This window comes from Cervus canadensis, chromosome 4 (assembly GCF_019320065.1).
Source record: "Cervus canadensis isolate Bull #8, Minnesota chromosome 4, ASM1932006v1, whole genome shotgun sequence".
Lineage (NCBI taxonomy): Eukaryota > Metazoa > Chordata > Mammalia > Artiodactyla > Cervidae > Cervus > Cervus canadensis.
Window position 1 is genome coordinate 69,455,665 of NC_057389.1, and position 27,442 is coordinate 69,483,106.

Below are 27,442 nucleotides of genomic sequence, written 5' to 3' on the forward strand. Positions count from 1 at the left end.
TGGATGCCACCAGAATGGTCAATTAGAAAGATGAACAATACCAAGTGCTGACAAGGATATGGAGCAGGAACTCTTCACTGCAGGTGGGAATGTAAGTTGATAGAACCACACTGGAAAGCATTTAGCATTATCTAGTCCAGCTAAACATGCACCTACCCTATGATGCAGCAATTCTATTCCCGAGTGTATGCATGCATGTGCACACCAAATGACACATAACAAAAATTTTTTATAGTGGCTTTATTTACAATAGTTCAAAACTAGAAACAGCCCAATTGTCCATCAGCAGTAGAATGGGTAAACTATGGTATATTCATATAATGGACCACCATACAGCATGAAGTAAACTTTTTTTTTAAATGAACTTCTGATACAATAACATGGATGAATCTCATATACATAATATTGAACACAAGTGGATGCATGGATGAGTCCTTTTTTATAAAATTGAAGGGCAAGCAAAACAAATCTATGGTGAGACAGGTCAAGATAGTGTTTGCTTCTGTGGGATACTGACTAGGAAGGGAAACAAGGCCAGCCTCTGGGGACTGGTGATGTTTTCTATCTTGATCTGGAGGCCGACTGGCCATATGGATACACTATCCTCATCAAACTGTACTCTAAAAAATTTGTCTCACATTATTGAATGGATGCTGTATCTCAAAACATTAGAAAAGCAATGATCAAGCAAAGATAATCTCTGAATATGGCTGACAACAACAGCTATTTTTGCCCTCCACATCCACTCTTCTCCCTTGGGGCGGAGGGAGCGCTGCACTTTCTTCTTTGACGCAAGCACATCTCTCCCGCTTTCGGTCAGTGTGTTGTAGGTGGGACTCACTCCTTTCCAGGTGCCCAGAGGACCATTTTTCCTAGCTGCAGCGGCTGGTTTACGGATGGGAACAGATCCAGATGGGCTAATGAGTCAATCCCAGCATTTTTTACTGGTACCAAGAAAAAGATGTTCTTTCCATTGCAGTTACCAACCTATTTGGATATAAACCTGAAGCTGCCAGAGGCTGTCTCCACCTTCTGGAGAAAGTCTGCCCAGGGAAAGAGGCCACACAGAGCAAACCAGTGAGATGACTGTGTCAGAACCTGAATCTAGCCATCCCTGTACAAGGTTGTTTCATTTGGAGAATCAATAAATTTCCTCTTTTAGATAATCACTTTAAATTTCTTACAGTTACAACTAGAGTCTAATATACCAGGAGTCTTGGGTAAAATTATGAGAAGGGAAAGGGGCTGGGATTATAAAATAACCATAGAGCCTTGTCCAATCTCATTTTGATGGTGCTGCTGCCGCTCCTGCCGAGTGGCTACTCACTCTGTGAGACCGTGGCCCTGACAGATAAGTGAAGCAGGCCCAGGGGTCATGGGGGAAGTACTCTGGTCCTTGTTTGTAAAGACAAGGAATCTAGAGAACCAGATTCTACACTCCATTTTGCTCTCAGCAGTGGGACGTTAGGCAAATCACTATACCTTTTTGAACCTTGTTACTTTTCTATAAAATGGAGTATCATCTCCTAGCTCAAAAGGTTGTTATAGAGATCAAATACTAGTTTCACAACTTCTTCAGTGTTTTCATGTCCTTGGCTGAGTTAGTGCCTGCATCTCTGTGCATTCCCAGAGCATCCTGTATAACCCTCTATCACTATAATGATCTTTGACTGTATGAGCTACCCAAGGGCTCTAAGAGAATTTTCGTTCCTGCATCCCCAGGCCAACAGGGCTGGGCACACAGCTGGTAGGACCCTTGAATCCTGACTAAGAGATCCTGCAGGTCAAGGGCTCATACTCTGGCAGCTCACTCACCTCTCTGCCCTTTGCTTCCTTGCCTGGTAGGTGGGGCTGATCATGACATCTTGGTTGGGGTAGAAGGACTCTGGGAAAACTGCTAAAGCAGTCTAGGCTTTGGAAGCTGAGAGCTGTGTAGGGCCTTTCCCAGTTGGTGAAGAGCAGGTTCCCAAGAACAGTTTGCTGAGTGAAGAATAGGAGTTCAGGCCGCCTGGGCACCTTCCTCAGATCTGGCTGTCTGAAGCAAAAAAGGCTGCTGAAATCATTGCATACACTCCTTTCCCAGCTCATTTCTGGGTCATGGAGAAGGTTTTCCCAAGAATCACAAGTTCCATGGAACCAGCCTACTGCTATGAATGAGCTGAGCAGGAAAAGCCCATCTCTTCTTATGCATCCTCATTCATTCATTCTTTCATTCAACAAACACTGCATGACAAACCACTCAGTCCATCAGAGGAATGGAGATGAATGACACTAGGTCTCTGCCCTGAAGGAGCTAGCCTGGAGAGAGTCAAATTGGACACCGCGTCCATTTTGGCCTCCCTGTACATCTCCTTTCCTGCTCCCCTGAATTCCTTCTCACACAGCAGCCACACGATCATTTCAAACAAAGTAGACTCCCAGCTTAAACCTTCTAGAGACCTCTGTGAGGCCCTCCAGGATAGGGGGAGGTAGATGAGCAGATAAGCTTGTATTGAATTTAGGGCGCCTGGACTCTGTAGGACTTCTACAGAGCTGCCAAGCAATTTGGATATCTGTTTCTGTCCCAGCTCCTAAAATCACTACTTAGGGTGCTGAAGTCTGAGCAGGGACAGAGCAAAGGGTAAAGATACACATGATAGACGATTCAAATCTCAAATCTGTGGAGTTGCAGTCTGGCTTATGGGAGAAATTCTTTATTTAGATGCTTCAGTGACCAAAAGATAGAGCATAAGCACGCGCGTGCGCACGCGCGCACACACACACACACACACACACACACACACACACAATACACAAAGGCATTTACAGGCGAAGGGACAGGGAGTAGAGGGAGGAGCCCACGAGAGCAGCTGTGGACTTCTCTGACCCAGTGAGGAGGGACCCGGAAGGTGACCCTCCATGGAATTCCTGTTTGAAAGCTATGAGGTAAAGTCCACTCCCAGTGAAGTCCCAGGCCATAAAGCACAGCAGTGTTGTAGAAACCTACATTTGGGGTCGGGGACATAGCTGTTTCCTCACTACAGAAGCTTACACCAGCTCTCTCTTCTATTCCTCTAAGGGTCCATCTTGCTCCTTGGTCTCCAGAATCTCCTAGAGGATGATGGGGGAGGACTAGCACCACAGCAGCCTGGGAGGATGGTCCGCTGCGCAAGGGGAATGAGAGGACCAGTAGGGCCGAAGGACAGCGGTCAACCTCGGAGCTGGCTGGCGCGAGGGCAGTTTCCCTTTAAAGGGAGAGAGCCACCCAGGAAATTTTTACGTGGGGACCTTCCCACATGACCCTGTGCCAGAGCACCTCTGATGGAGGAGGGAAAGGCCTCTGCTGGCATTTTCCGTGACCCCACTGGGCACTGGGGCCTCCTTCGGCTCTAGCTTGTCCCCAGTTGCCGCAGGTCCTTAGCACCATTCAGGAACTGTGGAGACGGGGAAAGAGGGATAGCAGTGCTCTGCCGGGACTGTGGCACTGCTCCAGGAGGAGACTTCACAGTGGGCAGAAATCTGGACAACTGGCCAGCATCGAATACTAGGCTCAGCAAAGCTCACGCTCTTTGGGGGGGCGGGAAGTGTCACATGAACTCCAAGCCTCCGTGTGGCAGCCACTTCCATCTGTCCTTTCCTACTCAGGCCAAGGCCTGGAGTGAAAATTCCGGGTTTCATTAGAGATGCCTAGAGCTTCAGGAGACCTCTGTTCTTTAGCTGCAGGGAGTGGTCCAAAAGTGACCTTTGGGGAAAGACAGGCCTGGGGTCTCATGACATACGGCCCGGAGGGGCTGACAAAGGGGAAAGGTCATCCTCCAAATTACCACCCTGGAAAATCCCAAGTCTTGTCAACATCTCTGCTTCCCTTACCCTGACCTACAGGGCCGATTCCAAAGGGGAGGAGGAGGAGTAGATTTGCCTGGGCCAATCAGAGGCTGTCTATGGTCTACTCCTGCCTCAGGCCTGTGTATTCTCCAGGTGTAAGAAAGGAGGAAGAGGGAGCCAAGGGCTGACCATAGTAACAGGAAGCTGGCTCATGGCTGGTTCAACCTGGGTTGCTGGACAGAAACACCTCTAGTTTCCCAAGGTGGTTGAGTCTTTCTGAATGGGTTGCCTTTGCATGGGAATCTGGCCCAGAGGTGATGCCACTGTTTTTGGTGACCTGTGATTTGAGAAGGAACAAAGGCATAGGGTTAGTTCATGGTGGTTGTGGTGGTATCCCAGGTAGCTTATTCTAATGATAGTACAGCTCTTTCAGGGTGTGGAGTAATAAGCAGGGCAGCTCTTCTTTACTGAGGGCCACTGCATGCCAGGCACAAGGCCAGGTGTTCTGTTTTCAGTATCCTGTTTCGTTCTCATGCTAATTTTGCCAGGCGGGGGGACCAGCACCCCCATTTTATATAAAAGGAAACTAAAGTTCAGAAAGTATAAGTGACCTGCCCACAGTAAGCTGTTTTAAAGTGTGGTAGATTCAGGACTGATGCCCATGTGTTTCCTCTATACTGAACCACTTTTTCTGCCTACGGGGCCCTACATGACCTGCATGGGACAGGAAGACCATTCTCCCCAGCACATGGAATCAAGTGGCTCTCCAGTCATGACCTCACTAGTATCACCTGATACTGTCTGATTTGTTTAGGATCTCTTTCTACCATCAGAGGGGGATCAAAAGGATCAGAGAAAAGCATTGGTCTTGGTTCCTACCATAGCCCTGGTGCTCAAAACAGGGTTTGACACATAATAGGTGCACAATAAATCATTGGTGAATGAATGAAAGCTTATCTCTAATAGCTCCTCTTATCAGGACTAGGACTTCACATATATTATCTCTAACATTTACTTCATCCCATAAGGTGAGGAAGAAGAGCTCCATTTGGAAATAGCAGAGCAAAATGAATGGTCTTTGGAGTCAAAGGTTTGAATATTGGGTCTAACTCCAAGTAACCATGAGATCTACGGCAAGTTACTTAATCTATCTGATATTAGGTTTCCTTGGGTTGCAAAGGGTGGGAGTCCTAATTCAGAGATGCTGTTGCAAATTAAATGAGACTGAATTATGTGTTTAAGAAATTGTACTATAATCTTTGTTTTGTTTTTTGTACCATAATCTTATAGAAAAGAAATTGGAGGCTCAAAGAGGTTTATTGACTCACCTAAGGTCATACAGCTGGAAAGTGTAAGAAGAAAATAGTAAACAACACTAGCATTTTCAAGTCTGGGTAGCCCCACAGTAGGGTTCTGACTGGTTCCAAGTTGTTTGCCAAAATTGCCACCAGCTAAGCTGCAATCCTGAAAGTGAGACGCAAGCCAAGTTGCGAGGGCTTGCCTCAAATCCATATCTAAGGGGAGCCTCACGAGTTCTCCCAGTTAAAGATGTATCTATCAATAAAGCCACAATGTGGGAGAGGAGACTTCAGGCAGGGCAGAGAGGACCAAGAACGTTTTGAGCCTAACACTCTGCACTTCTACCACCTTTAATTCACTCGGCTCTGTAAGCAATGCAGAGCCAGTCACCAAAGTCAAAGCAGTCATCTCAGCAGATCTGCCTGAAACTGTTTCCTCATCTGTAAAACAGGGATAATTCCTATCTCTAAAGGTTATGTGTGGCACATCGTCCACACTACCCTTCTGAGAAGCAAGGACTGAACCATCTGAGCCCTCCCAGCCGGACCTGGCCTGTTCATATCACATGGCACCACAACCCCCTGGTCAGCACCGCCCTGGAGGAGCATGCTGTGAGCCTGCCAAGCCTCAGTGAGAACTGCAGCTCTGCCTCATAACACCACTCTGAGTGGTGGTCGCCTATGTCTGTAAATCAGAATAATAACCCTTTCCTCCCAGGAGAGAATCTGCTTGGCATATGGCCTGCAACAGACCAGGAGCTCAACCAAAGAATGTGAGTCATTTTCAAGATTATTACAAACAGACAACTCTGTTAGTCTCTTCCCTTTAAGTCTCTTCCCTTATCACCATTTGTAATTATTGGTGGTTTGCACGGTCACTGTTTTTGTCTCCTCCCATCAGAATGTTAGGTTATCAGAGCAGGGACTGAGTCTGTCAGACTGGGTCTGTCTGGGCTACCACTCAGAGGTGTACAGTATTTGATCAAGGACAGGACTTGGTCATATTTGGTAATAACCTGTAGAGAGAGCTCTTGCCACAGAACTAATGGCAGTGAAGACTAGGGTCTTCAAGCCAGTGGTGGGTTGGGGTTGGGGAGTGTCCCCAGTTCGACTGTTAACATGTTGCCAAAAAATTCAGGAGACCACTAAGGGAATCATTTATGTTTTTCTACTAAAACCTTCAGCTCAACAGGTCTAAAGGCTGGGGAGAAGCTGACAGGAGAATTCACATAGGGGATACTTCTGTTGACTGACGGAGCTTCTGCTAACTAAAAAGAAGACTGCCAGGATTCCTTTTAAGCCAAGGAATACCTGGCTTTGTTCTGATTCGGAAGCCCCGAGCTCCTGCTGCAGACCCGTGAATTTCAAAGTGTGATTACTTACTGGTTCTTGTGTTTGAAGCCGCTGACATGAGCTTGGTACTGTTCTATTGAGTTCAGCACTATCTTGCATGTCTTGCAGGGGTAGCCCTTCCCGGCTGAAACACAAGTAAAAGTCAAGATGCTTAGTAATCCAATAAGAAGGGACCTGGGGACTCTGTGATTTTGACAGCATGTGCAAATGCTCTTCTGAAGATGGAAGAGTGGAGGGAGCTTAGGTTGTTGGTCCTGGTAAGAATCCCAGAGGCCTCAATGATCAGGGGCACATGTATGCCGGTATGTTCCCTGGAGCTGAGAACCTCCTTGTCCGCCCCCTGTCCTGTACCCTTAGTCCCAGCATGGAGCCTGGTCCAGAGTATCTGCTGAGGAAATAAATGACTGACAGAACAAAGAGGTGACATTTGGTATAACTGTCTTTTCCACCTTGACTGTGCCCTTAGATGAGAGATCTCTGGGAAGGCAGCCCTCTCCTTGGGCTTGCAATAACAGTAATTAATGAGAAGGCCTATAAGGAAAATTAATCTGTCTCTCTACCGTGGGGCTCACAGATACCCTTTCTCACTAACAGGGCTGCTCCAATGACAAAGTGGCCTTTCCTCACATGGTCTAGCAGCGAGAGCATGGGTCAGGAGCCAAGAAATGGGGCTGGACTCCTGGCTCTGCATTCACGTGACCTTGGCTAAATCCCTTTGCCTTTCTGATCCTCAGCTTTTCTCAACTATAAACCAATTAATTATACCATACCCATAATACTTACAATAAAAAGCAGTTATTATTTACTAAGTGCCTGATATAGTCATGCACTTCATATTATTTTGATTGATGCTCATAAGGATCCCATGAAAACCATCCTTCTCTTACAGAGGAAGAAAATAAGGCATGGTCACATGTCCACGAACACAGTTAGTGAATGGCCAACAGGAGGGGCTGACTACGAGGCTCTACATGCCCAGCATGCCTGGTGCCAGCTGCACAAGGCAGGCCACTGTGCACGTGACTTCACGAGCCCTCTGACACACCTTTTGTCGTCTGCCGTCCTAAAATCTCATGCTCTGGAGTGAGATCACCTAGGTTCAAACCCCAGCTCCATCACTTCTTACCCGTAGGACCACAGGCTAGGTACTTAATCTCCCTGAGATGTGTACAAGTGGGGCTTCCCTGAGACTTAGGTTCCCTACGTATAAGATGCAGTTAATATTAGCATCAACCTTATAAGGTTATTGTAATCATTCAAATAAAAGTAACTGACACATAGTAAGTGTCCAGCAAGTATGAGGTTTTGGCTTATTTTTATTTCACTCTTATAGGTTCCATGAGTGATACTGGCAAAAAAGTGGAGAGTATCTTTTAACCAGCCTTCCATGGCAGCTGGGAATACCAACAATCTCCTCTAATTCAATAAGCTAGCCAATGTTCCCAACTACCTTTGTTTCTCTTGTACCTTTAGGTATTTCCTGGAAGACATATCCTTTTAAAGCATTTAAGGGGAAAATTATTGCAATCAGAATTCAGATCTTTTTTAGACACTGAAGGCCAGAATTCATGGTTCAACACGAACAGGCAAAAGACTCATAATGGACTAGCAGAACCACCATCCCTGCAAGGTCCAGGGTGGAACCTGGGGTTGGTGTGGGGGTAACAACCACCAATGGTTAAGAGTCACTGATGCCCAGATTACAACAGCTCACTCATCATCTATTAAACACCAGGCACCATGACAAAATTTTGGATACTTATACTCTTGGATTCTTATAACAATGCTGGAAGATAGGTAGGTGGTTCTCTCCATTTATCAGAGCAGAAAGCAAGCTCAGGGAGGTTAAGTGACCTGGGATCAGAGCTGGATTTGCCCTCTGGTCTGTGCAGCCCCCATCCTTTCCTCTGCACCACAGGTCTCTGGACTTTCCTATGCAAAGTACATCTCACTGCAGAGTATACTGATCTGTAAGCTGGATTCAAATCGTCACTTGGGGTAAGTGAAGAATTCATTGGTGCTTCTAAAAAACAGCTTTGTTCAGTACCCAGACTCATCCATTTTTTATCTGGTTTTCATTTGACATGTTTGGTATTCTGGTTTCCCCCTGTGATTTTATGAAGAATAAGTCACTAGAGCTCATTTTAAAACATCTGATTTATTTGGAAAAGCACCTGTATCTCCTCCCTTTTACTGCCAAGACTTTGAAAGCCCTGTTTACAACTGCTTCTCCACTTCCTTGTCTCTCAATTATTCTGCAACCTATCCCCCTACACACATACACTCTCTTTCTGAGGCCAATGGAGGTTTCCCTGTATCTAAACTTAATGGATAAAATGGATGCTTATGCAACCTTTTAGTATTTGGCTTCTCAACAGGGCCTGACAGCATGGGTGAGACCCCCTCCGTCCGTCTCCTGCCCTTGCTTTCGGCATGCCACACTCTTGATTTTCCTTCGCTGGTTCCTTCTCAGTTTCTTTCGCTGTCTCTTGTTTGACCTCCACCATTTACTATTGCCAGTTTCAGAGGTTTCAATCTTGGTTTTCTTTCTTTCTTTTTTTACTATTTTAAATTGTGGTAGAATACAAATAACAGAAAGTTTACTATCCAATCTACTTTAAGTGTCCAATTCAGTTAATGGTAAAGGACAGTTCTGGGTTAGAGAAATTTGTGTTTTCATCATGTTAAGTATCTTTACCTTACTGTGCAGAACTTTTGTCATTTTTATGAAATTGCCAATCTACACCCATTAAGCTCTCCATCTTTCCCTTCTCCTAATCCCTGGCAACCACATTCTATTTTCTGTTTCTATGAGTTTGACTACTCTAGATATTTTGTACAAGTGAAATCATATAGGAACTGTCTTTTTGTGACTGATTTATTTCACTGTGCATAATATCCTCAAGGTTCATCCATGTTTATAGCACATCAGAATTTTCAGAGGGCTCAATCTTAGGCCCTTCGCTCCTTTCTCTCCAAACTCTTAAGGGATCTCATTCATTTCCCTGATTTCAAGTACCACTTATTAGCTTCAAACATATGAAACTACCAATATTTAGCAGTTTCTAACCACCAAAATGGTGGTATCTATAACCGAGACCTTTCTTTTAGGTCTACCTCTATATATCCAACTGCCTCTTGGACATTCCTACTTGGATATCTCATGGGTATCTTAAACTCAGGCTGCCAAAACCTGGTTATTCACCTCGTGGCTTAAGCTAAACCTGCTTGCTTTCCTTTAGCTCCCACATTGGATGGCCAATTCTACTTCCTACCTACCTCCTGAATCCATTTACTCCTGACTATCTCAACTAATGCTACCTTAGTCCAAGCTCCCATATTCTCCACTAAGAATTATTGCAACAGCCTCACTGTTTGTCTCTCTCCACTACCCTTCCTCCTCATTCTAAACCATTCTCCACTTTGTAACTAGAATGCTCTAATTAATAATGCTGAAGATGTGAATGGCTTCCCAGTGCTCTTAGGATAAAGGCTCAAATCTCAAACATGACCTACAATGCCATGATTGGACACCTGCTCATCTCCCCAGCATCATGTTGCCCCACACTATCCCTTTTGCTTCTGGGAGCCTTTGAACCTTGCTCCTCCATCTTAAGTTATCTTCATAGCATACCATTTGTTTCTTTTTCTAAAGCTTGCCACACTTGTAGTGAATTGCTCAATGCCTGTCTGCTCCACTAGACTCTAAGCTCCATAAGAACATGGACATGTAACTAATATATGTTATATACACAATGCCTGGTGTATATTAGGAAAGAGCTCAACAAACATTTCTTGACTTTATATGAAATGAATAGACCTGAAAGCCTGTCCCATGTACAGAGGTTGAAGAAACTAGGGGATCAGAAGGGGGCAGGGAAAGCAGACCTGATCTGTGCAGGAGGCAAGGCCCTAAAGAAGGGAGCAAAGGTGATGGCGGGGGTACAGAAAAAGAGGATTCCAGTAACCCAGAAGGGATGTTGAGAGCTCCAGCGACTGGAAGGATTTGGCTACCTGAATGATATGCAGGGCTTAGTTTGGCATTCTTGAGTAAATGAGAGAAATGTGGGCCTGGAGTACAAAACAAACTCCAAGTCTTGTTTAATCTGCTTGGTAGATGCTGCATCTCACCCTGGTAGAAGACATCTGGACATGCTGGGTCATCTCACATTTGACCCATACTTATCATGATACATGCCAGAAACCCCATGGAAACTATTCTGTGGACCTAACACAGAACCTTACCTGGATTTCAGTGTTGGCTGCCACAGTCTAGCATGGGAACCAGAAGAAACCATTTCATCTTTCTGATGCTAATGTCCTCATTTGTAAAATGGGAATAATCAAATGTGCACAACAGAGTTGCTGTGAGGATTAAATCAGGTAAATTACATGTGAGAGCATCTAGCCTAAGGCCTGGACTATGGCAGCTATTGGTAAGTGTAAGATGACTGTCTGAAAGAATGAATGAACAAGGGTGGACTGAAGCCAGCAGGGAAAAAAAGCCAAGCTGCTAACAACCTAAATCGTTTGGGAGGCAGAAGTCCAGTCAGTGGAAGTCCCTGCTTGCACATCCTAGGTCCACACCCCACCTCTGTAAGTAAGAAGGGGGTCAGAGTCAGTTCGATGTTTCTGCTGAAACCCTGTACTTGGAGTGCCTCCAGCCAAGTGCACTCAAAGCTGGAGGCAGGGGAAGGAGTTTAAGTTTTGGAATCAGACAGAGCTAGAGACCCCAACTCATGCTGTCATTTATTAACATCAGGTCATATCAGCTGTAAGACCTGAGCATGTCACTCTGAGTTTCATTTTCTTTATTTGTAAATTGGGAAAATCACAACTATTTTATAGAAATGCTGTGGGGATCAAATTATGCTGTATACATTAATATCAAAGTGGGATTTGATATTAAATTAAAACCTTTCCCCCCACCTAGGCTTTCATGAAAGAATTTAGTTGATCTGTAAAGAAATCAGATGATTTAAGCAAGAAAAAAATATCTAGGATACAGTTCTAGGATTAAACATGGTAATTTAGCCTTAGACAAATGGAGGAGGGTGAATACAAGGAGAAGGCTTTGGCTTGAGATAAGAAAAGAATGGATACAAGTTAAGATAAGCGGCCTGAAATACTGCAGTGCTTGAATCCTGCCAACAAAAAAGAGACAAAGAGGGAATGGCCAGGCAGGACCAAGTAAAGGAGGGGCAGGGACTAGAGCAAGAGGGTCAGCTGTAAATCTGGCTTCCAGAGTTTTTCGAAAAACTGAAAGATACAGTAACAAATGTTCAGCACTGCCTAGGAGAGGCACTTACTCTTCAGCTGACTACATCCCTTCCTGGCTTTTTCACTGATCAAAATTTCCCATCTAGCTTTTGCAAGCATTTGAATTTGCAATGCTTGCTTCAGAAGACCTAAAGAGGAAAGGCATACCTTTGATGGTCCAGGGAGCTCTAGCAGTCAAGCCCTGATTCGGCTCTGGGTGTGAGCTAGGCCCCTTACCTGATGAGTCAGTGACAGCAGGGTCGGCCAGCCGTCCGTAGTGTGCCATAAGCTTGAGTTTGGTCTCCTGTTTCCTGTGTTTCTTGCCCACATAATGTTGCTGAGCCATGACAGGGTCATTGAAAGTCGCGTGGCAGAGGCTGCAGAACTTGTCTGGGTCTATCACCTCTCTATTCTGGTGCAAGGCTAAGGTGGAGGCCATAAGGAAAGGGTTTGTAAGGCGTTTCGACAGAGCTGTGGTGAGAAAGTTCAAACAGAAACAATGAAAAAACCCAGAAGGTGCCAGGCTTTCATGTATGCTGAATGCAAAGAAAGGCTGGGTCACTAGTTAATCACACTTGCATATGGGGCACTGCCTGTGTGAATCACGCAGTGAAAATCTTCTCTAATTGAGAAGATACGGGGGAATCCAAAGACTGGCTCCTTTGTTTGGCAGCTTAAACTACTTTGGGCACATGAATCCCTATTTTTTCATATTCCGAGGAGGTTCTGCACTTCTGCTACCTATCTGCCAAATTAAAATAGATGAGAGATGTACATGCTTGCAGTCTTTTCATCCCTCAGGACTCCCCAGAATGTCACTCACACCACATAGAACAAGAAATGTGGGTGTTTTATTCCTATCCTTAAAGTACCCCAGTTATAGATCTGGAAGCCAATGCACAGATGCACATCCTGAGGGTCTAGAGGGTCATTTAGAAAAGGCACCACACTAACGGGGCCTTCTAAGCTACCTGCCTTCTAGGCGGAGTAGGGGAGAGGAGAATGGCACTGACATTTAGTTACGAGCTTTGTATATATATTTTCTCTTCTGGTCCTCAGAATTATGCTCTGCAGTAGGTATCATCTTGCCACGATACAGAGGAAAACCGAGGCTTAGATGGGTGAAATGACTTACCCAAGATCAGTTAATGAGTGAATCCAGGTCTGTATGATCCTAAAGACCATGCCCTCTTTGCTATGCCAGGCTGCCAGAGTGTGGCAGGGAGACAAGAAGGCTACAGCCCATGTGTTTACCTACAGAAAACATCCCTGGCTTGGGTGTATGAATTCAGTTAATCAGAGCCTGGTATGGACATATGTGTGAGCCTCCTGTGGGCCAACGAACGTCCTGACTGTAGGCTGCACTGCTGCTTTAGAAAGTGGATGCCATGGCTCACTAATGAGCCCACATGGCTGGAATGGTATCAGTCCAGTAACCACTGCTTTAAGGACGTGGCCTAGAACCCCCACCAACGGTGGCGGAGGGGTGGGGTTCAGCAGCACTCACACACACAGATGCTCTTTCATCTCTTCCACTTCAATGGGGGAAGTTTTAAGGATTTTCAACAAGCCAGAAGAAAGCTGCTGGCTTTTCCTACAATGGTTTTCCAGTACAGAGACTCTTAATTCCCCTGGCTATTAATTTTCCTTAGTCATTATTTCAATAAGTCACTGGAAAAGTAATGTACATGTTGCAGAATATTCAATAAAAGAAAAAATATACAGTATGTGGTGTTGAGTGAAAAAAAAAAAAGCAGGTTACATAGTAAACTATTTCTTTTCTCCTTAGTTCTGTAAAACAACTGGTAATGTGCAGAGAAACACCAAGAGCCTTGTGTAAAAGGATACTTCTCAGTATTTTCCACCTTTTCTACAGTGAATGTAGATTTTTGATATCAGAAGAGATAATCATAGTCATTAAAACATAAAGGTCATTCTCTAAAGAGAACATCAGAGGTGAATGGTTAATTAAAGTTAGAGGAACCATTTAATGGACATCCAATAAAAATGAGAGCTATGGGAGTCTTCTTTCAGGAAACAACTTGAAATATAGAAAGAGAATTCTACAGGACTGTTCACTGTAGTGTTATTTTCAAATACCAACAAAGGAGAGGGAGAAAACATAAATATTCATCATTAGAGGATGGTTAAATGAATGTGGTGCAATGGGATATTGTCATTAAAAATGTTTATGAAAAACTTTTTAATAACATGGAGAAATATATATGTTCTATTAGTGAAAAGAGTATAAAAGAAAATTATATACACAATATGATCATATCATTACTAAAAGACATATGTGCAATCTGTATGTGTGTATTGGTATTTTGAAATACTGCCAACATATTAACAGTGTTTCTCTCTTGGTGGTAGGATTTGGGTGGTATTTACTCTTCTCTTTGTACCTTTTGCACTGTTTGAACTAGAAGTAACAATGAGGAGTATGCATTGTTTTTATAAAAACAATAAGGTTAAAGTACTTTACATTTATATACATAATCTAGACATACACAAAACAAATATAGACACAGATATACACACATACACATAACAAAAGATTATAGGAGGAACAGTACTCCAAAATGTTAACAGTGGTTGTCTTTGAATGGTAAAAATTATGGGTATTTTTCTTTCCATTTATCTATATTTTCCATACTTTCTACAATATGCTTGTACTACTTTTACATTAGAGAAATGTTTAGTTTCAGAAATATAGTTATAAACTCATGTATAACATGGAAATGTGCTCTAACTACAAAATTAAAAGTTAAAGCAGGATACAAATGGTACATGAACTATGATTATAACTATATAAAAACACATCTGTTATGTGGCAAGGGCCAAAAGTAAATATGAAAAATAAACTCTTCAATATGGAATCTTTGGACCAGGAATATTCCAGGGAATTTTCCTATTTATGGAAAGACAAGTTCATATAAATCTAAAGATAAGTGATCTTATAAAGTTCTGTTCTTAAGCTAGTTTCCTTTGGCCTAATGTTTAATCTTTTTGGTACCATAAATAGTACCAACACTGACTTCACAAAAAAGCAACTAGTACTAGCATAACTTAATGATGAACAAATCAGAAGCAAGGCCAATGACATGCTCTGGGTGGTGAATGCCTGATCGACCATTGCATTTTATGTGGGGATTCCACTCACTATCTTGATTGTGCTGATAACACTGACAATCGGACCTGCTGGGTACTCTCTGGCAGCCCAGTGGTTAGGACTTGGCGCTCTCACTGCTGGGGCCCAGATTCAATCCCTACTTGGGAAACGAAGGACCTGCAAGCTGTGCAGCACGGCCCAAAACCAAAACAAAACATCCTAAAATGTCATTTATTGAACATCTATTATGTCTCAGGGCCCTTATATACATTATTTCGTCCTCATAACCTATGAAGTAGATGATATTATCAACATTTTATAGGTGAGAAAACTCAGGCATGAAGAAGGTCAGTCATACAGATGGTAAATAGCAGTGCCAGGATTTAAACTTGGGCATCCATGACTTCATCTGCTGTTTCATTGCTAGAATACTAGATTTGGGTGTGGTAAGACAGTATAATTATGAGTGATTTTTTTTTATCCTATTCTTCAAAGTCTTCTAAAACATAATTATCTTGTTCTCATAATACAGCAATTCAAAAAAGGACAAGTATTACAGATAGTATAGTCTACCTCTTGGTCCAACATAGAGAAGAAAAATTACTTAGAAAAAAATGAAATAAAGATCAAAGAACCTTCAGTCTTGACTAACTGCAGTTAGCAGAGATATAAAATCCTAAAAAGTCAGCAGTTAATGAGATGAAAGTGAAAGCTGAGCCCCAGTGGTGACAAGATAAAGGGGGTTATTTTAGAAGTCACTGCACTGGGAATGAATTCATGGCAGTTGCAAACACTGTTTGTTGGGCAGTAATGGCAGTGCTGAAGTATTTAGCTTTGAAAGGCAAGTCCTTGTCTCGAGAACAGGCAGCTTTGAGGATTAAAGTGAACAGGGCATAACCTGAGCACACAAAAAAGACAAGAATCTAACTTTTAACTTGGAATACATTGTAGTAAGGGCAGGTGGATGCTAGGAGGGAAAAATCTAACTGAGAGAGGCAGGAGATAGAATGCTCTCCTGGTGGGCATAGCCTGGAGGACTAGGGCACTCCTGAGTTATAATTATTTGTCAGGACAAAAGCTCAGGGCTAAGAAGCTTCTATAGAGAAAGACTGATATAACCAAAGAAAGGAAGGTTAGGTGAGTATGACTCTGAGGCTGCATTTCAATGAAGCTGTGTCTACTCTGATATTTTTAAGGGCTCTCAAAAGCAGTTCAACCTCTTCCAGTCTGTGGCCCCAGTGAGCATTTCTGGGAGCACCTGGCATTGGTGCCTTAAGGACGGGAGGGGTCCCGATATAGCACCGCTCAGGAAAACCAGTACCTTCCACCTTAGTGGATTGCTGCTTCAGCTTTAAGTTCTTTGCGTGGGTCTTCCCCAGGTAGTGCGACTGGGCCACGACAGGGGAGGAAAAGGTCATGTTACAGATGGGGCAGCACTGGTTCTTGTCTTTGCTTCTGCTGCTCTTCTGGTTAGGAGAAAGAACACAGGTCTGATCACGCCACTGCCCGGCCAGAAAATCTCCACTGGTTCCCCACTGCCCGTAGGAGAATGGGCCTTCAAGGCCCTCTTCACACACTCACCCCAACCTACCTTTCTGGATTCTTTCTAAGCTACTTCATCCCATGCACTACTCACCATTCCCCATTTTGTTCTCTGCTACTTCCATGTTTTACTTGGGCCATTACTACTGCCTAGAATGATCCTCCTTTCTTTCCTGCCTGGCATATGTCTGCTTAGCCTTCAAGGCCCAGATTAAATATCACCTCTTCTGAGAGACTTTACTCAAGAAAATTACTCAGTAAAGAATTATCAACCTGCTTTGTGTGATTATTCCAGGAAGAATTAACTTTATTCTTCCTCTATACTCCTGGAATACATTAAATAGACCTCTATCATACCACGTGTCACCCTAAACTGACAGTGTCGTAGCTTAGGAGACTTTCCTGTGGACTAAAGTTCAACGTCTGGGCAAAGACCGTTAGACTCATCTATGTTTCCTATCCTTAGCACCCTGGTGGAGACTGGCACACAGCAGATGTTGAGGGTTTACTGAACAAGCAGACCATTGGATTTTATTTGATAATTATGACTAGGCTAGAAAACAATGTATTTCAAGCCTATATTAAGGGCTTCCAGGATCTCTTTCAGGTCTGCTCTCTGAATAAAATATTCATATAAGACAGGATTTTTCAACCTTGGTACTATTAACATTTGGGGCTGAATCATTCTTTGTTGGATGGGGAGGAGTCTGTGATCTCATTTGAACTACTGGACCACTCTGAGAGTTGAGGGGTTGGAGATATAAAGAGATGAAGTGACTTGCCCAGGGCCACAGAGTTGATCTTGTCTTTCTGAATTCCACATCATAAGGAGGGCAACTAGGGGGTTAGTCCAGTGAATGTGGAGAAGGGATAAGCAAGGCCCTTCCAAACCTGTGGCCCCTGTGATAGGGAGGCACAGTTTGTCGTATAAACTCTAACTCACTGAACATCCATTAGGAATTGTAATTTGACTTCACAATACCCTTACAAGGTAGCAACTATTCTCTCTACAGTGAGGTTAAGTGACTTGTCCAAGGTCACCCAACCAGTAAGTTGTAGAGCTAGTATTCGGCCCTAGTCTGCTGACTTCTCATCCCACTAATATTTGCACAGCCTGCCATGGAACAAAAATAATGGTACACCTGAGGGATTGGGGTTGTTTCAGCATAATTCTCACAGTATTGCTAAGGCAAAAGCAAACATGTTTACACCTTGATCAGAGCAAGAATTTGGAAAAGTGTTCCTTCCACTTGTTTATTCCCAATATTGAAGGGCTAAACTCAGTTCTTTCCACTGGATCTCAAGAAAGTAAGCATTCCGGTTTCCTTCCGCTTTCTCTTCTTGAGTAGGGCATGGACAGTTGTCCTACTCTAACAAACCATTCGGTGTGATGTATAACATTGGCTCCATTTATTGAGCCCCTACTATGTGCCAGGCTCTCTGTGTTGGGTGCTTTAATAAACCTTCCTTCACTTTTGTTTAGAAAAATCCTAAAAGATAGTTGATATTAGCATCCTCATTATTACAGAGGAAGAAATCAAGCCTCAGAAAGGATCAAGACTTGACCAAGTCACACAACAGGGCCGGGATTTGAAGCCAAGTCAGTCTGACTCAAAGCCCACGCTCTTTCCACCACACCAACCTGCCTGCTGGCTTCATCAGGAAGCGAGTGGTCTCAACATGGCAGCTGGATTACCTGATCTGAGTCTAGCCTCTTCATTTCCCCCTTTAGTGTCTCCATTCCATGGATTGCTAGGTATCTCTTCACTTTGTTCGCATGTTTTTTGCTCTGTAAGAACCCAGGAAAAAGATCAAAGATACCCAAATGCCATTTCATATAAGGCGCTCAAAAATATCTACTAGATTTTCAGTGGTTCATCCTCACAGAAACTTTTGAGGAGGAGAGGGTAGGGGGAAAACCTAGTTTGTTGAATTCCTACTTTCTATGAGGTACTTAGATGCTGTCCAATCTAATCATAAAAATTTATGAGAAAATTATCATCATCTCAATCTTATAGATAAGGAAACTGAGGCTGAAGATAATGAGGTTTCTTGACCAAGATGAGTAGCAGAGTTGTGATTTGACTACAGGTTTATTTAAAGCCAAAGCATAGACTTTCTACTACACCAAGCTGTAACGGAACATATAAGTACAATGATCTTGATTTGGATGGAGAAATGAGACTCAGAAAAATTAAGTCAGTCAGTCAAATTAAGACTCAGTCAAAAATTAAGCCAACATGCATGGAGGCAACATCTGGGTGGCTAAGAAGGAATTCACTGTGCAGAGAAAAGAGCGGGCTTGGCATTGGGTCTAGAAAGTACTAAGGTACAAGGGCATACCTGATAGTGTGCCAGCTTCTGGGACTCAGAAATGAGCAAGGCGCAGCAAACCTTACACTGGGTGTTGGTGAAGAGACACTGGTTCTTCTGGATCATGTGTTCCACTAGAGAGGAAAATAAAAGCTCTGTGAGTTAAAAACCTGCCTCAAATGCAAGCACTGAATAATGGAATGCCATACTATTAAATCTGCCACCCCTCCCCAAAGGGCTTTCATGACTCAGGCTATATTCTTGTGCCACCGAACCTATAACTTACTTTATAATTTTATGTAGGCCAACTTTCTTTACTGAATTCTTTTAAAAAGGAGTCTTTAAATTACAAACTTAAATAAAAACCAATAAAAATGAACACATTAAAAAGGAAATAATTCTAGCTAGATACTGGTGTGAGAAGCTTGCAGAGCTCCCTAAAAGGAATATTAAGAGAGTGGCAACTGTGAGAAGAGGTGTTAAGACATGGTAGCAACCAACTGAGATGTCTTCTCAGATAGAAATAGAAGGATTGAAAGACTTGAAAAGGAAATAATTCTCTTACTGTTCTTGATCTGATTTTGAAATATCTAAAATTACTCAATACGTCATGTAAGTTCCACACTGTAGGAAACCACAGTTTTAACCTGTGCTTAATTGTCACACCTGAAAAACTAGGCCTTACTTTTTGAGGAGGGAGTAAAATCTCACTCCAGACACTTCTATCATCATGACATTGATAATCTGAGGCAGGGTAAGTCTAGAAAACCATGATGAGATGGCAAATCCATGTTTTTTATCTTCTACTCTAGATCAAAAAGTGGACAAGATTTCCTGGAGGGAACTTTTAGGTGGGGAACTTTCAAGGTACTTCTTATTGGGGAACTTTTAAGGTACTTCTTGGTGGGGAGCTTTTAAAGTACTTCTCCCGCAAGAACTAAAGCTTATTTGTAACAGCCCTTTTGGGAAGAAGGGGTGTTGTCTGGCTATATTTCTGCTCCTTGGGGTCCCTTGTTTATTTCCCCATTTTTCTCCTACAGTGTTCGGTAAATTTTTCTGAAAGACTTTGGCTGCCTCAGCCATCCTCAGAGAAACAAAAGGAAGTGGATCCATGAACAGATCTGGGCCAGAGCTTTTTAATTTTTATATATTTATCTTTGGCTGTGCTGGGTCTTCGCTGCTGTGCGCAGGCTTTCTCTAGTTGCAGCAAGCAGGGGCTACTTGTTGCAGTGCGAAGGCTTCTTATTGCAGTGGCTTCTCTTGTTGCAGAGCACAGGCTCTAGGGTGCATGGGCTTCAGCAGCTGCGGCACACGGGCTCAGCAGTTGTGGCTCCTGGACTCTAGAGCACAGGCTCAACAGTTGTGGCACATGGGCTCGGCTGCTGTGTGGCATGTGGGATCTTCCTGGATCAGGGATTGAACCCGTGTCTCCTGCATTGGCAGGTGGATTCTTTACCACTAAGCCACCAGGGAAGCCCCTGAGAGCTTTTTAAAGGGAGGGCGAGAGGCTCCTCAGAATGCAAAGCCCACAAGGGGAAAATGTTAGGTCCAGTCATCCTCTCCTTGCCTAGAGATGTTGGATTATTTTATTAAAGGAGATGGGGTTCCCTCTCAAGATATTCAGAATCTGATTCCCAGAGACTAAACAGGGTAAGGACCATGTCATTTATGACTTTGTATCCCCAATATCTAATAAAATGTGTAACCCAGAATGGTCATTAAAAAGTCTACAAATAACACATGTTGAAGAGGGTGTGGAGAAAAGGGACTCTCTTACACTGCTGGTGGAACGTAAATTGGTACAGTCACTATGGAAAACATCATGGAGGTTCCTTAAAAAACTGAAAAAACAGAGTTGCCATATGATCCAGCAATCCCACTCCTGGGTATATATCCAGACAAAACTATAATTCAAAAAGATACATGTACCTCTATGTTCGTAGTAGCACTATTCACAATAGCCAAGACATGGAAACAATCTAAATGTTCATCAATAGATGAATGGAAAAAGAAGATGTGACACCTATATACAATAGAGTATTACTCAGCCATAAAAAAAGAATGAAATAGGGCTTCCCCAGTGGCTCAGCTGGTAAAGAAAAAAGAATGAAATAATGTCATTTGCAGCAATATGGATGCACCTAGAGATTATCATACTAAGTGAAGTCAGACCAAGACAAATACCATATATCACTTACATGCAGAATTTCAAAATATGACACAAATGAACCTATCTATGAAACAGAGACAGATTCATGGATATAGAGAACAGACTTGTCATTACCAAGGGGAGGGAGTGGGAGAGGTATGTACTGGGAGTTTGGGATTAGGAGATGCAAACCACTATATGTTGAATGAATTAAACAAAAAGGTCCTACTGTATAGCACAGGGAACTATATTTAATATCCCATGATAAACTATAATGGAAAATAATGTGAAAAAAATCACTTTGCTGTACAGCAGAAATTTATACAATATTGTAAATCAATTATACTTCAATAAAATAATCAAGTCTCTGAGGTAGGAATAAGTCTGGCATATGCAAGAAATGAAGAGAAGGACACTGTGGATACAATATGGTAAATGAGTGAATAGTGGTAGGAAATAAAGTTGGGAAATAGTGGTAGGAAATAAATTATCCCACCAGATAATGCCGAAGAGTACAGGCCTCATAAACCATGGTCTGAACTATGGATTTTATTCTTAGTGCAATGAGAGGTGACAAGATATGGCTTACGTTTTGAAAAGATGAGTCTGTTCATTGTGTCAGCAGACTGTATGGGAATAGGAATGGAAGCAGGGAGAGCAGGGAGGAGGCTGTTGCAGTCTTCTAGGCAGCAGATGACAGAAATCTGGACCAGGCAGGTTGTCGGTAGAGATGAGGAAAAGTGGATAGATTTGGAATTATGTTCTGGAAGTAGATATGACATCCAATTTCTCTAACTGGATGGAGCGGGTAAAGTAGGACAGGAGTCAGGGGTAACTCCTAGGTTTTGAATTTGAGAAACAAGTCGATGAGAAGTGGAGGAAGACAGTGCTGGAGGGGAAATTAAGACTTTTCCTTCAGCTATATTAAACATGAGTGGTCAAAAGAGACACAGATGTACAGAACAGAATTTTGAACTCTGTGGGAGAAGGCGAGGGTGGGATGTTTCAAGAGAACAGCATCGAAACATGTATATTATCTAGGGTGAAACAGATCACCAGCCCAGGCTGGATGCATGAGACAAGTGCTCGGGCCTGGTGCACTGGGAAGACCCAGAGGAATTGGGTGGAGAGGGAGGTGGGGGGCGGGGATCGGGATGGGGAATACAGGTAAATCCATGGCTGATTCATGTCAATGAATGACAAAAACCACTACAATGTTGTAATTAGCCTCCAACTAATGAAAATAAATGAAAAAAAAATAAACATGAGTGGTCTATCATACACATGGGTAGAGATATCAAGTAGTTATTTAGAGATGCAAGCATGGAGTTCAAGGGAAAGGTCAGAGCTGGAGATACAAATTGAGAATCATCAGTGTATTTATCATGTTTAAAGTGGTGGAGTAGAAGAGGATGCCTAACGTAGCTGGAAAAGGAAAGAGTTCTTGGGACTTTAATATTTATTTATTTATTTTGCCGTGCTGGGTCTTTGTTGCTGTGCGGGCTTTTTCCCCAGTTGCGGAGGGTGCGGGCTTCTCACCGCAGTGGCTTCTCTTGTTGCAGAGCCCGGGCTCTAGGGTGCACAAGCTTCAGCAGTTCCATCTTGTGGGCTCAGCACTTGGGGTTCGCGGGCTCTAGAGCACAAGCTCATTACTCGTGCCACACAGGCACAGTTGCTCTGCAGCATGTGGAATCTTCCTGGATCAGGGATTGACCTAGTGTCTTCGGCATTGGCAGGCGAAGTAAAAATTCTTTACCACTGAGTGGACTGGATTCTTTACCAATCCCAGGGAAGCCCCTGGGCTTTTGAGTCCTGGACCATCCAAATTTAGAAGTCAGGCAGAGAAAGTGAAATTGAACATAAAATGAGTATAATGTGGAGCTTGCAGCTATAGTAGAGTGAGGAGATCTTCTTCACCCAGAGCAACTATAAAACTGGACAAAGTTGACAGAAACAATCCCTTCAGTACTCTGGAAACTGATCAAAGGCACTTAACAATCTGGGAAGCAGTTATGCTTGTACATCTGCTGAACTCTGGATGAGAACAGCAGGGATCTGGGACTGCTCTCATCACCTCCCACACTCAGTCAGAGGTTCCACCAGGAAGAGGCAGGATGTGAGAACCAACAGCTTCCCCATGAAAGAGGAAATTACTTGAGTTGGAGTGGTGCACAAGCCCCGATCTTTTGATAATGTCAATGGAAGCGATGGTCTCAGAGGCAGGTGAGCAGTAAAGGCCAAAGGCTCTACTATAACCTGAGGTTGGTCATGTCTATGGCTGAGACTGGTGGCAGTGGGGACCTAAGAGGGCCTAAGGTGGCTAAATACTCCTGGCCAACTCTGGTTATTCACATGCACAGAAGTGATGCAAAAGAGCCTGACAAAGTAAAAGTTAGGGGTGACTTTAAAATGGCCTGAACTTTGAATGCCCTTTCCTACATACCCACAGATTCAGCTGCAGAGGACTGAGGCCTTACTGGCTCCAGGTGTTACTGAATCACTGGCTGACCACTAAGCAACATATAGATATGTGGAAGACATATAAAAATGAACCAAATTGGGAATATTTGCTCTTCAAGTTTTGTTTTTTTTTTAAAAATATGGAATGCTTCATGAATTTGCGTGTCATTCTTGCGCAGGGGCCATGCTAATCTTCTCTGTATTGTTCCAATTTTAGTATAGGTGCTACCGAAGCAAGCACTGTTCTTCAAGTCTTAAGCCACTACATAAGCAGTTTTCTTCCAAGCTGGGAGGAAGCCCTAACTATTCCATCATGAAATCACATGGAGAGACCCTGAGACTACATGAAAAAAAGACACACCTAGTCAGCCTCCAGAAGTTCCATCTACTATTGTTTCAGCTCTAGCCACTGTCTGATTGCAATTGCAAAAGAGACCTTGAGTCAGAACTGTCCAGTCAACCCTTTCCTGAATTCCTGACTTAACAAAAATCTGTGAGAAGTTCATGAGGCTGGAGGAAGGTAAGGTCTACAGAGGGGAAAAAGAACTTATATGAGTTATCAGAATTCTGAGAAGGTGGCCTGAATGTGCATCCCTGTTGCTCAGATACAACTCTAATCCATCTACCAATTACCACAGGGAACAGGTTTGATACAAGCAATTAGGTGCTTAGAAAATATTGGAAAGACTGAAGGTTCTAGGCTGAGCCTTCCGGAAATGTCTCCAGGAACAATGCATGCATAACTGTTCCAACATGTGAACTACAGTCTCTGAGGCCTCCACTGCAGCCTTGCTGAAGTAAGAAGCTCCATGTCACTGAACAGGCCTCTTAACCTATGAAGCTGGAGAATGGATGCTGGAACACTGATGTGGGAAGACCTTATAGTTTTACAATTTTTCTTGATAGTACCAATAGTCTTATGAATGTGATTTTCACCACATTTCTGCCTTCCAAATCTTATGAGAAAGCACCTAATTGGTAGGATTTATTTTGTATCTATATTGTAGATAATCAGAAGATGTATGGGGCAGAGGCTGAGAGATCTAGAATGTGAAGCAGAGGGCTGATTTTCACAAGGTCATAAAGGAGGGACAGCAAATCTAGCCATATCAACAACTAAATTAAATGTTAAAAGAGTTTAAACAGTCCACTTGAAAGGCAGAGATCATTAGAGGATAAAAAAGCAAGAATCATACAACGGAATTCTATTTAACAATAAAAAGCAATAAAGTATTAATACTCACTACAATTTGGCTAAACCTCAAAAACATGCTGAGTGAGAGAAACAAAATGCAAAAGACTATGTATTATATGTTCTATTTATGTGAAAAGTTCAGAGAGGGCAAATTTATAGAGACAGAAAACAGATTAGTGGTTGCCAAGGGCAGGAGGTGAGAATGGGGATTTAATGTAAAAGAGCACAAAAGAGGGACTTCCCTGGTGGTTCAGTGGCTAAGACTCCACACTCCCAATGCAGGTGCCCTGAGTTTGATCTTGGTCAGAGAACTAGATCCCACATACCACAACTAAGACTTGACACAGCCAAATAATAAATGCTGCTGCTGCTGTTAGGTCACTTCAGTCGTGTCCAGCTCTGTGCGACCCCACAGACGGCAGCCCACCAGGCTCCTCCATCCCTGGGATTCTCCAGGCAAGAACACTGGAGTGGCTTGCCATTCCTTCTCCAATGCATTAAAGTGAAAAGTGAAAGTGAAGTCACTCAGTCACGTCCGACTCTTCACGACCCCATGTACTTCAGCCTACCAGGCTCCTCTGTCCATGGGATTTTCCAGACAAGAGTACTGGAGTGGGTTGCCATTGCCTTCTCCGAAATGAAAAAAAAAAAAAGCACAAAGGAACTAACTGGAGTGATGGAAATATTCTAAGTTGGACTAGGGTTATACAACTCTATACTTTTACTACAAATCATTGAATTGTACAGTTATAATGCGTGAATTTTATGGCGTGTAAATTACAACTCAATGAGAAAACAAAAATTATAACTAAGAGAAAACAAAAAACCCAAGGTGAGTAGGACCTGGTGTTATAGGTATCTACCTAGACCTCAAACAAATCACTGGACAAAGTGAGATCAGAGAAGTGAATTGGTCTTTTAGTGACTGTGTGCACTCATACACACATAAACAGTTCACTTTCCAGAGCACAGCTGCTGTGTTCTCTGCTTCAAGGTCCAGCGCATGCCTGCTCTGTCCCCTGAGGACAAAGGTCACTTCCTCTTTGTGTACCCCCAACTCTTAGACTTTCTTCTTTACTGCACCCACTACATTATACTGCAACTGTCTTGGCATCTGCTTCCTGGACTAGACCACAAGCCCCTACAGGGCAAGGACAGTGTTTTCATCTCTGCAGCTCTGATTTCCAGCCAATCCTGGGAAGAGAGTATTTGTCAAATGAATGAAAGGAAAATTGTAACTGTGCCAAACAAGTTTGAAAGTATAAGAATGAGGGAGATAGGAGCCTCATATTAATTTAAGAGTCACACAAGACTAGTTTAACTGGTAAAGTATATACAGGGTATAGGTCTGTCGTGTGTACCACCCCAAATTTAAACATATCTTCTTTGGATGTGGTCAAAAACTTCATTTTATCCCATGGCAATCAGTTCACAAGCAATAAATTAACTTCCAAGATTAGTCTGCTCAGCAAGCAAACAAATCTTTAGAGAAATCTGATTTCTCTGCAGATTACCTGACTGGATTAGCACAAAAGCCCAGTTTGTGTACTTCTGGGTTAGAGTTAAGCAGCTAGCTCTGCTAAGAACTGTCAAGTGGGTCACAAAACGGGGTCACAGCCGCTCTTTCTATTCTCCTCTTTCTATCTCCATCTTATCCAGGGCCAGGTCAAGTGCAGAGCAAGCTGGGAAGCCCAGAAATGCCCCCCTAGGTGGCCTTGTGTATTCTATTCTCCTCAACTTTGGGTCAAGCGTGGGATACAAACAAGAAGCTGGAGCCAAAGAATTCCCTGGCCAGGTTCTCAGGCTCCTGGCCCCCATATTAGAAAAAGGACCCAGTTGGTGGACACAAGAGAAGAGACACCAAAAAACAGAGGTAAGCCAGGACTCAGTCACCAAGTCCAGAAGGAACACTAAGGTAAGGAGGCGACCTTCTACATCTACAGCCCTAGGAAGTGTTGGGCATGAAAGAAGGGAGGCAAGAGACATTAGGGATGGGTGAACCTGGAAACTGGGCCGGTGAAGGGGCTACGAGGCTGGTAGGGAAGGTTCTGGGGGTCTCCGAGATGGCCTAGACGGCAAGTCTAGAGATTCCAGTCCTCGAATTCTGGAAGAGATAAGCTCTGGTGGGTGACGAAGGCGGGGGAAAGAAGCCCACGGCCAGAGCGTGAGAAGGCCCTTGACCATCTGCGCGCGATTCTTGGGGTGCCGCAGGCTGGATTTTTCAGGGGAGCTGGTCCACGGCGCCCGCGCCATAGCGTGGTGCACGAGACAGGGAGTCCCCTGGCGCCTCGCGCAAGGGGGCGGGCCGAGCGCCAGGGGGTGTGACCGTAGACCTGGAGGCCGGTCCACGTCCCCGCCCCGCGCTTCCGCCACTCCCAGCGAAACGAGCAGGCGGGCGAGGGGCTTCCAGCCTCTGAAGCCCCGGGACTCACCTTCCTCCCTCCCCACTGGTTGCGACCCGGACACTGCTTCCCAGAGGCGGCGCGCCCTCTCGCGGTCGAAGCGCAGCCCATCCGGTTCCCGGCCCTCCCGCTCCTCCGAATTGTTGTACGATCGGGCCCCGCCGCTGTCCGCGTTCTCCACCGTGCCCAATGCAGGATACTCCATCTTCCCCGCAAGCCCTAACCGACCGATAGCCGCTCATGAATCTTGATCTCGCGAGATGTGGCTGGGAAGATGACTTTGCCCGGCCAAGAAATCTCGCGAGGTTTGGGCACCGCAGGCTCCTTTGCGGCTTTGGCACGCGCGCTTCTTTCTTGTCGCTGCAGAGCTCGTGCGGTGGATTCGAAAATCAGTCGTTCCACGGCAGTCCTCTCCTCTGGGGCAGGGCCGCGCGGTCCTTGGCTCAGGGTTCTCACCTTGCTCGCGGCCAACTTTTGAGACTTCTCATTTTGTTCTCATGAAGGCCCTGTTATATGGGAATATCCTTTTCATTTCACTAGTAGGGCACCGGAGGC

The 27,442-nt window shown here is 43.9% G+C and overlaps 1 protein-coding gene and 1 non-coding gene across 9 annotated transcripts; both read right to left on the bottom strand.

Annotated features, from left to right (window-relative positions):
- Positions 1-208: 208 nt before the first annotated feature.
- ZNF346 (zinc finger protein 346) lies at positions 209-27,122 on the bottom strand. 8 transcript variants are annotated; one of them, XR_006269035.1, is made up of 9 exons: positions 26,918-27,122; positions 18,712-18,815; positions 18,065-18,157; positions 16,148-16,292; positions 11,952-12,185; positions 6,486-6,579; positions 3,994-4,141; positions 2,987-3,090; positions 210-2,035 (listed from the first exon to the last, which is right to left on the bottom strand). XR_006269035.1 is itself a non-coding variant. In XM_043465806.1 (7 exons), the coding sequence occupies exons 1-7, from the start codon at positions 27,090-27,092 to the stop codon at positions 4,054-4,056; spliced, it is 885 nt and encodes a 294-aa protein (XP_043321741.1). In that variant the 5' UTR covers positions 27,093-27,122; the 3' UTR covers positions 210-4,053. The 8 variants fall into 8 exon arrangements, 3 of the variants coding, with proteins under 3 accessions (XP_043321741.1, XP_043321740.1, XP_043321742.1); XR_006269034.1 differs by having other exon boundaries at positions 209-3,090; XR_006269036.1 differs by lacking the exon at positions 2,987-3,090.
- Positions 23,425-23,531, bottom strand: LOC122441052. Its single transcript, XR_006269197.1, has one exon. It is a non-coding gene; the product is annotated as a U6 spliceosomal RNA (small nuclear RNA).
- Positions 27,123-27,442: the final 320 nt, after the last annotated feature.

Bases quoted from the DNA above. Each gene is read 5' to 3' on its own strand.
- ZNF346 (XM_043465805.1), bottom strand. From the start codon at position 27,092: ATGGAGTATCCTGCATTGGGCACGGTGGAGAACGCGGACAGCGGCGGG. The intron at 18,816-26,917 runs GTGAGTCCCGGG...TTTCCTCTCTAG, and splicing joins ACCAGTGGGGAGGGAGGAAG to TGGAACACATGATCCAGAAG. The intron at 12,186-16,147 runs GTACTGGTTTTC...TTCTCACCACAG, and splicing joins GCAATCCACTAAGGTGGAAG to CTCTGTCGAAACGCCTTACA.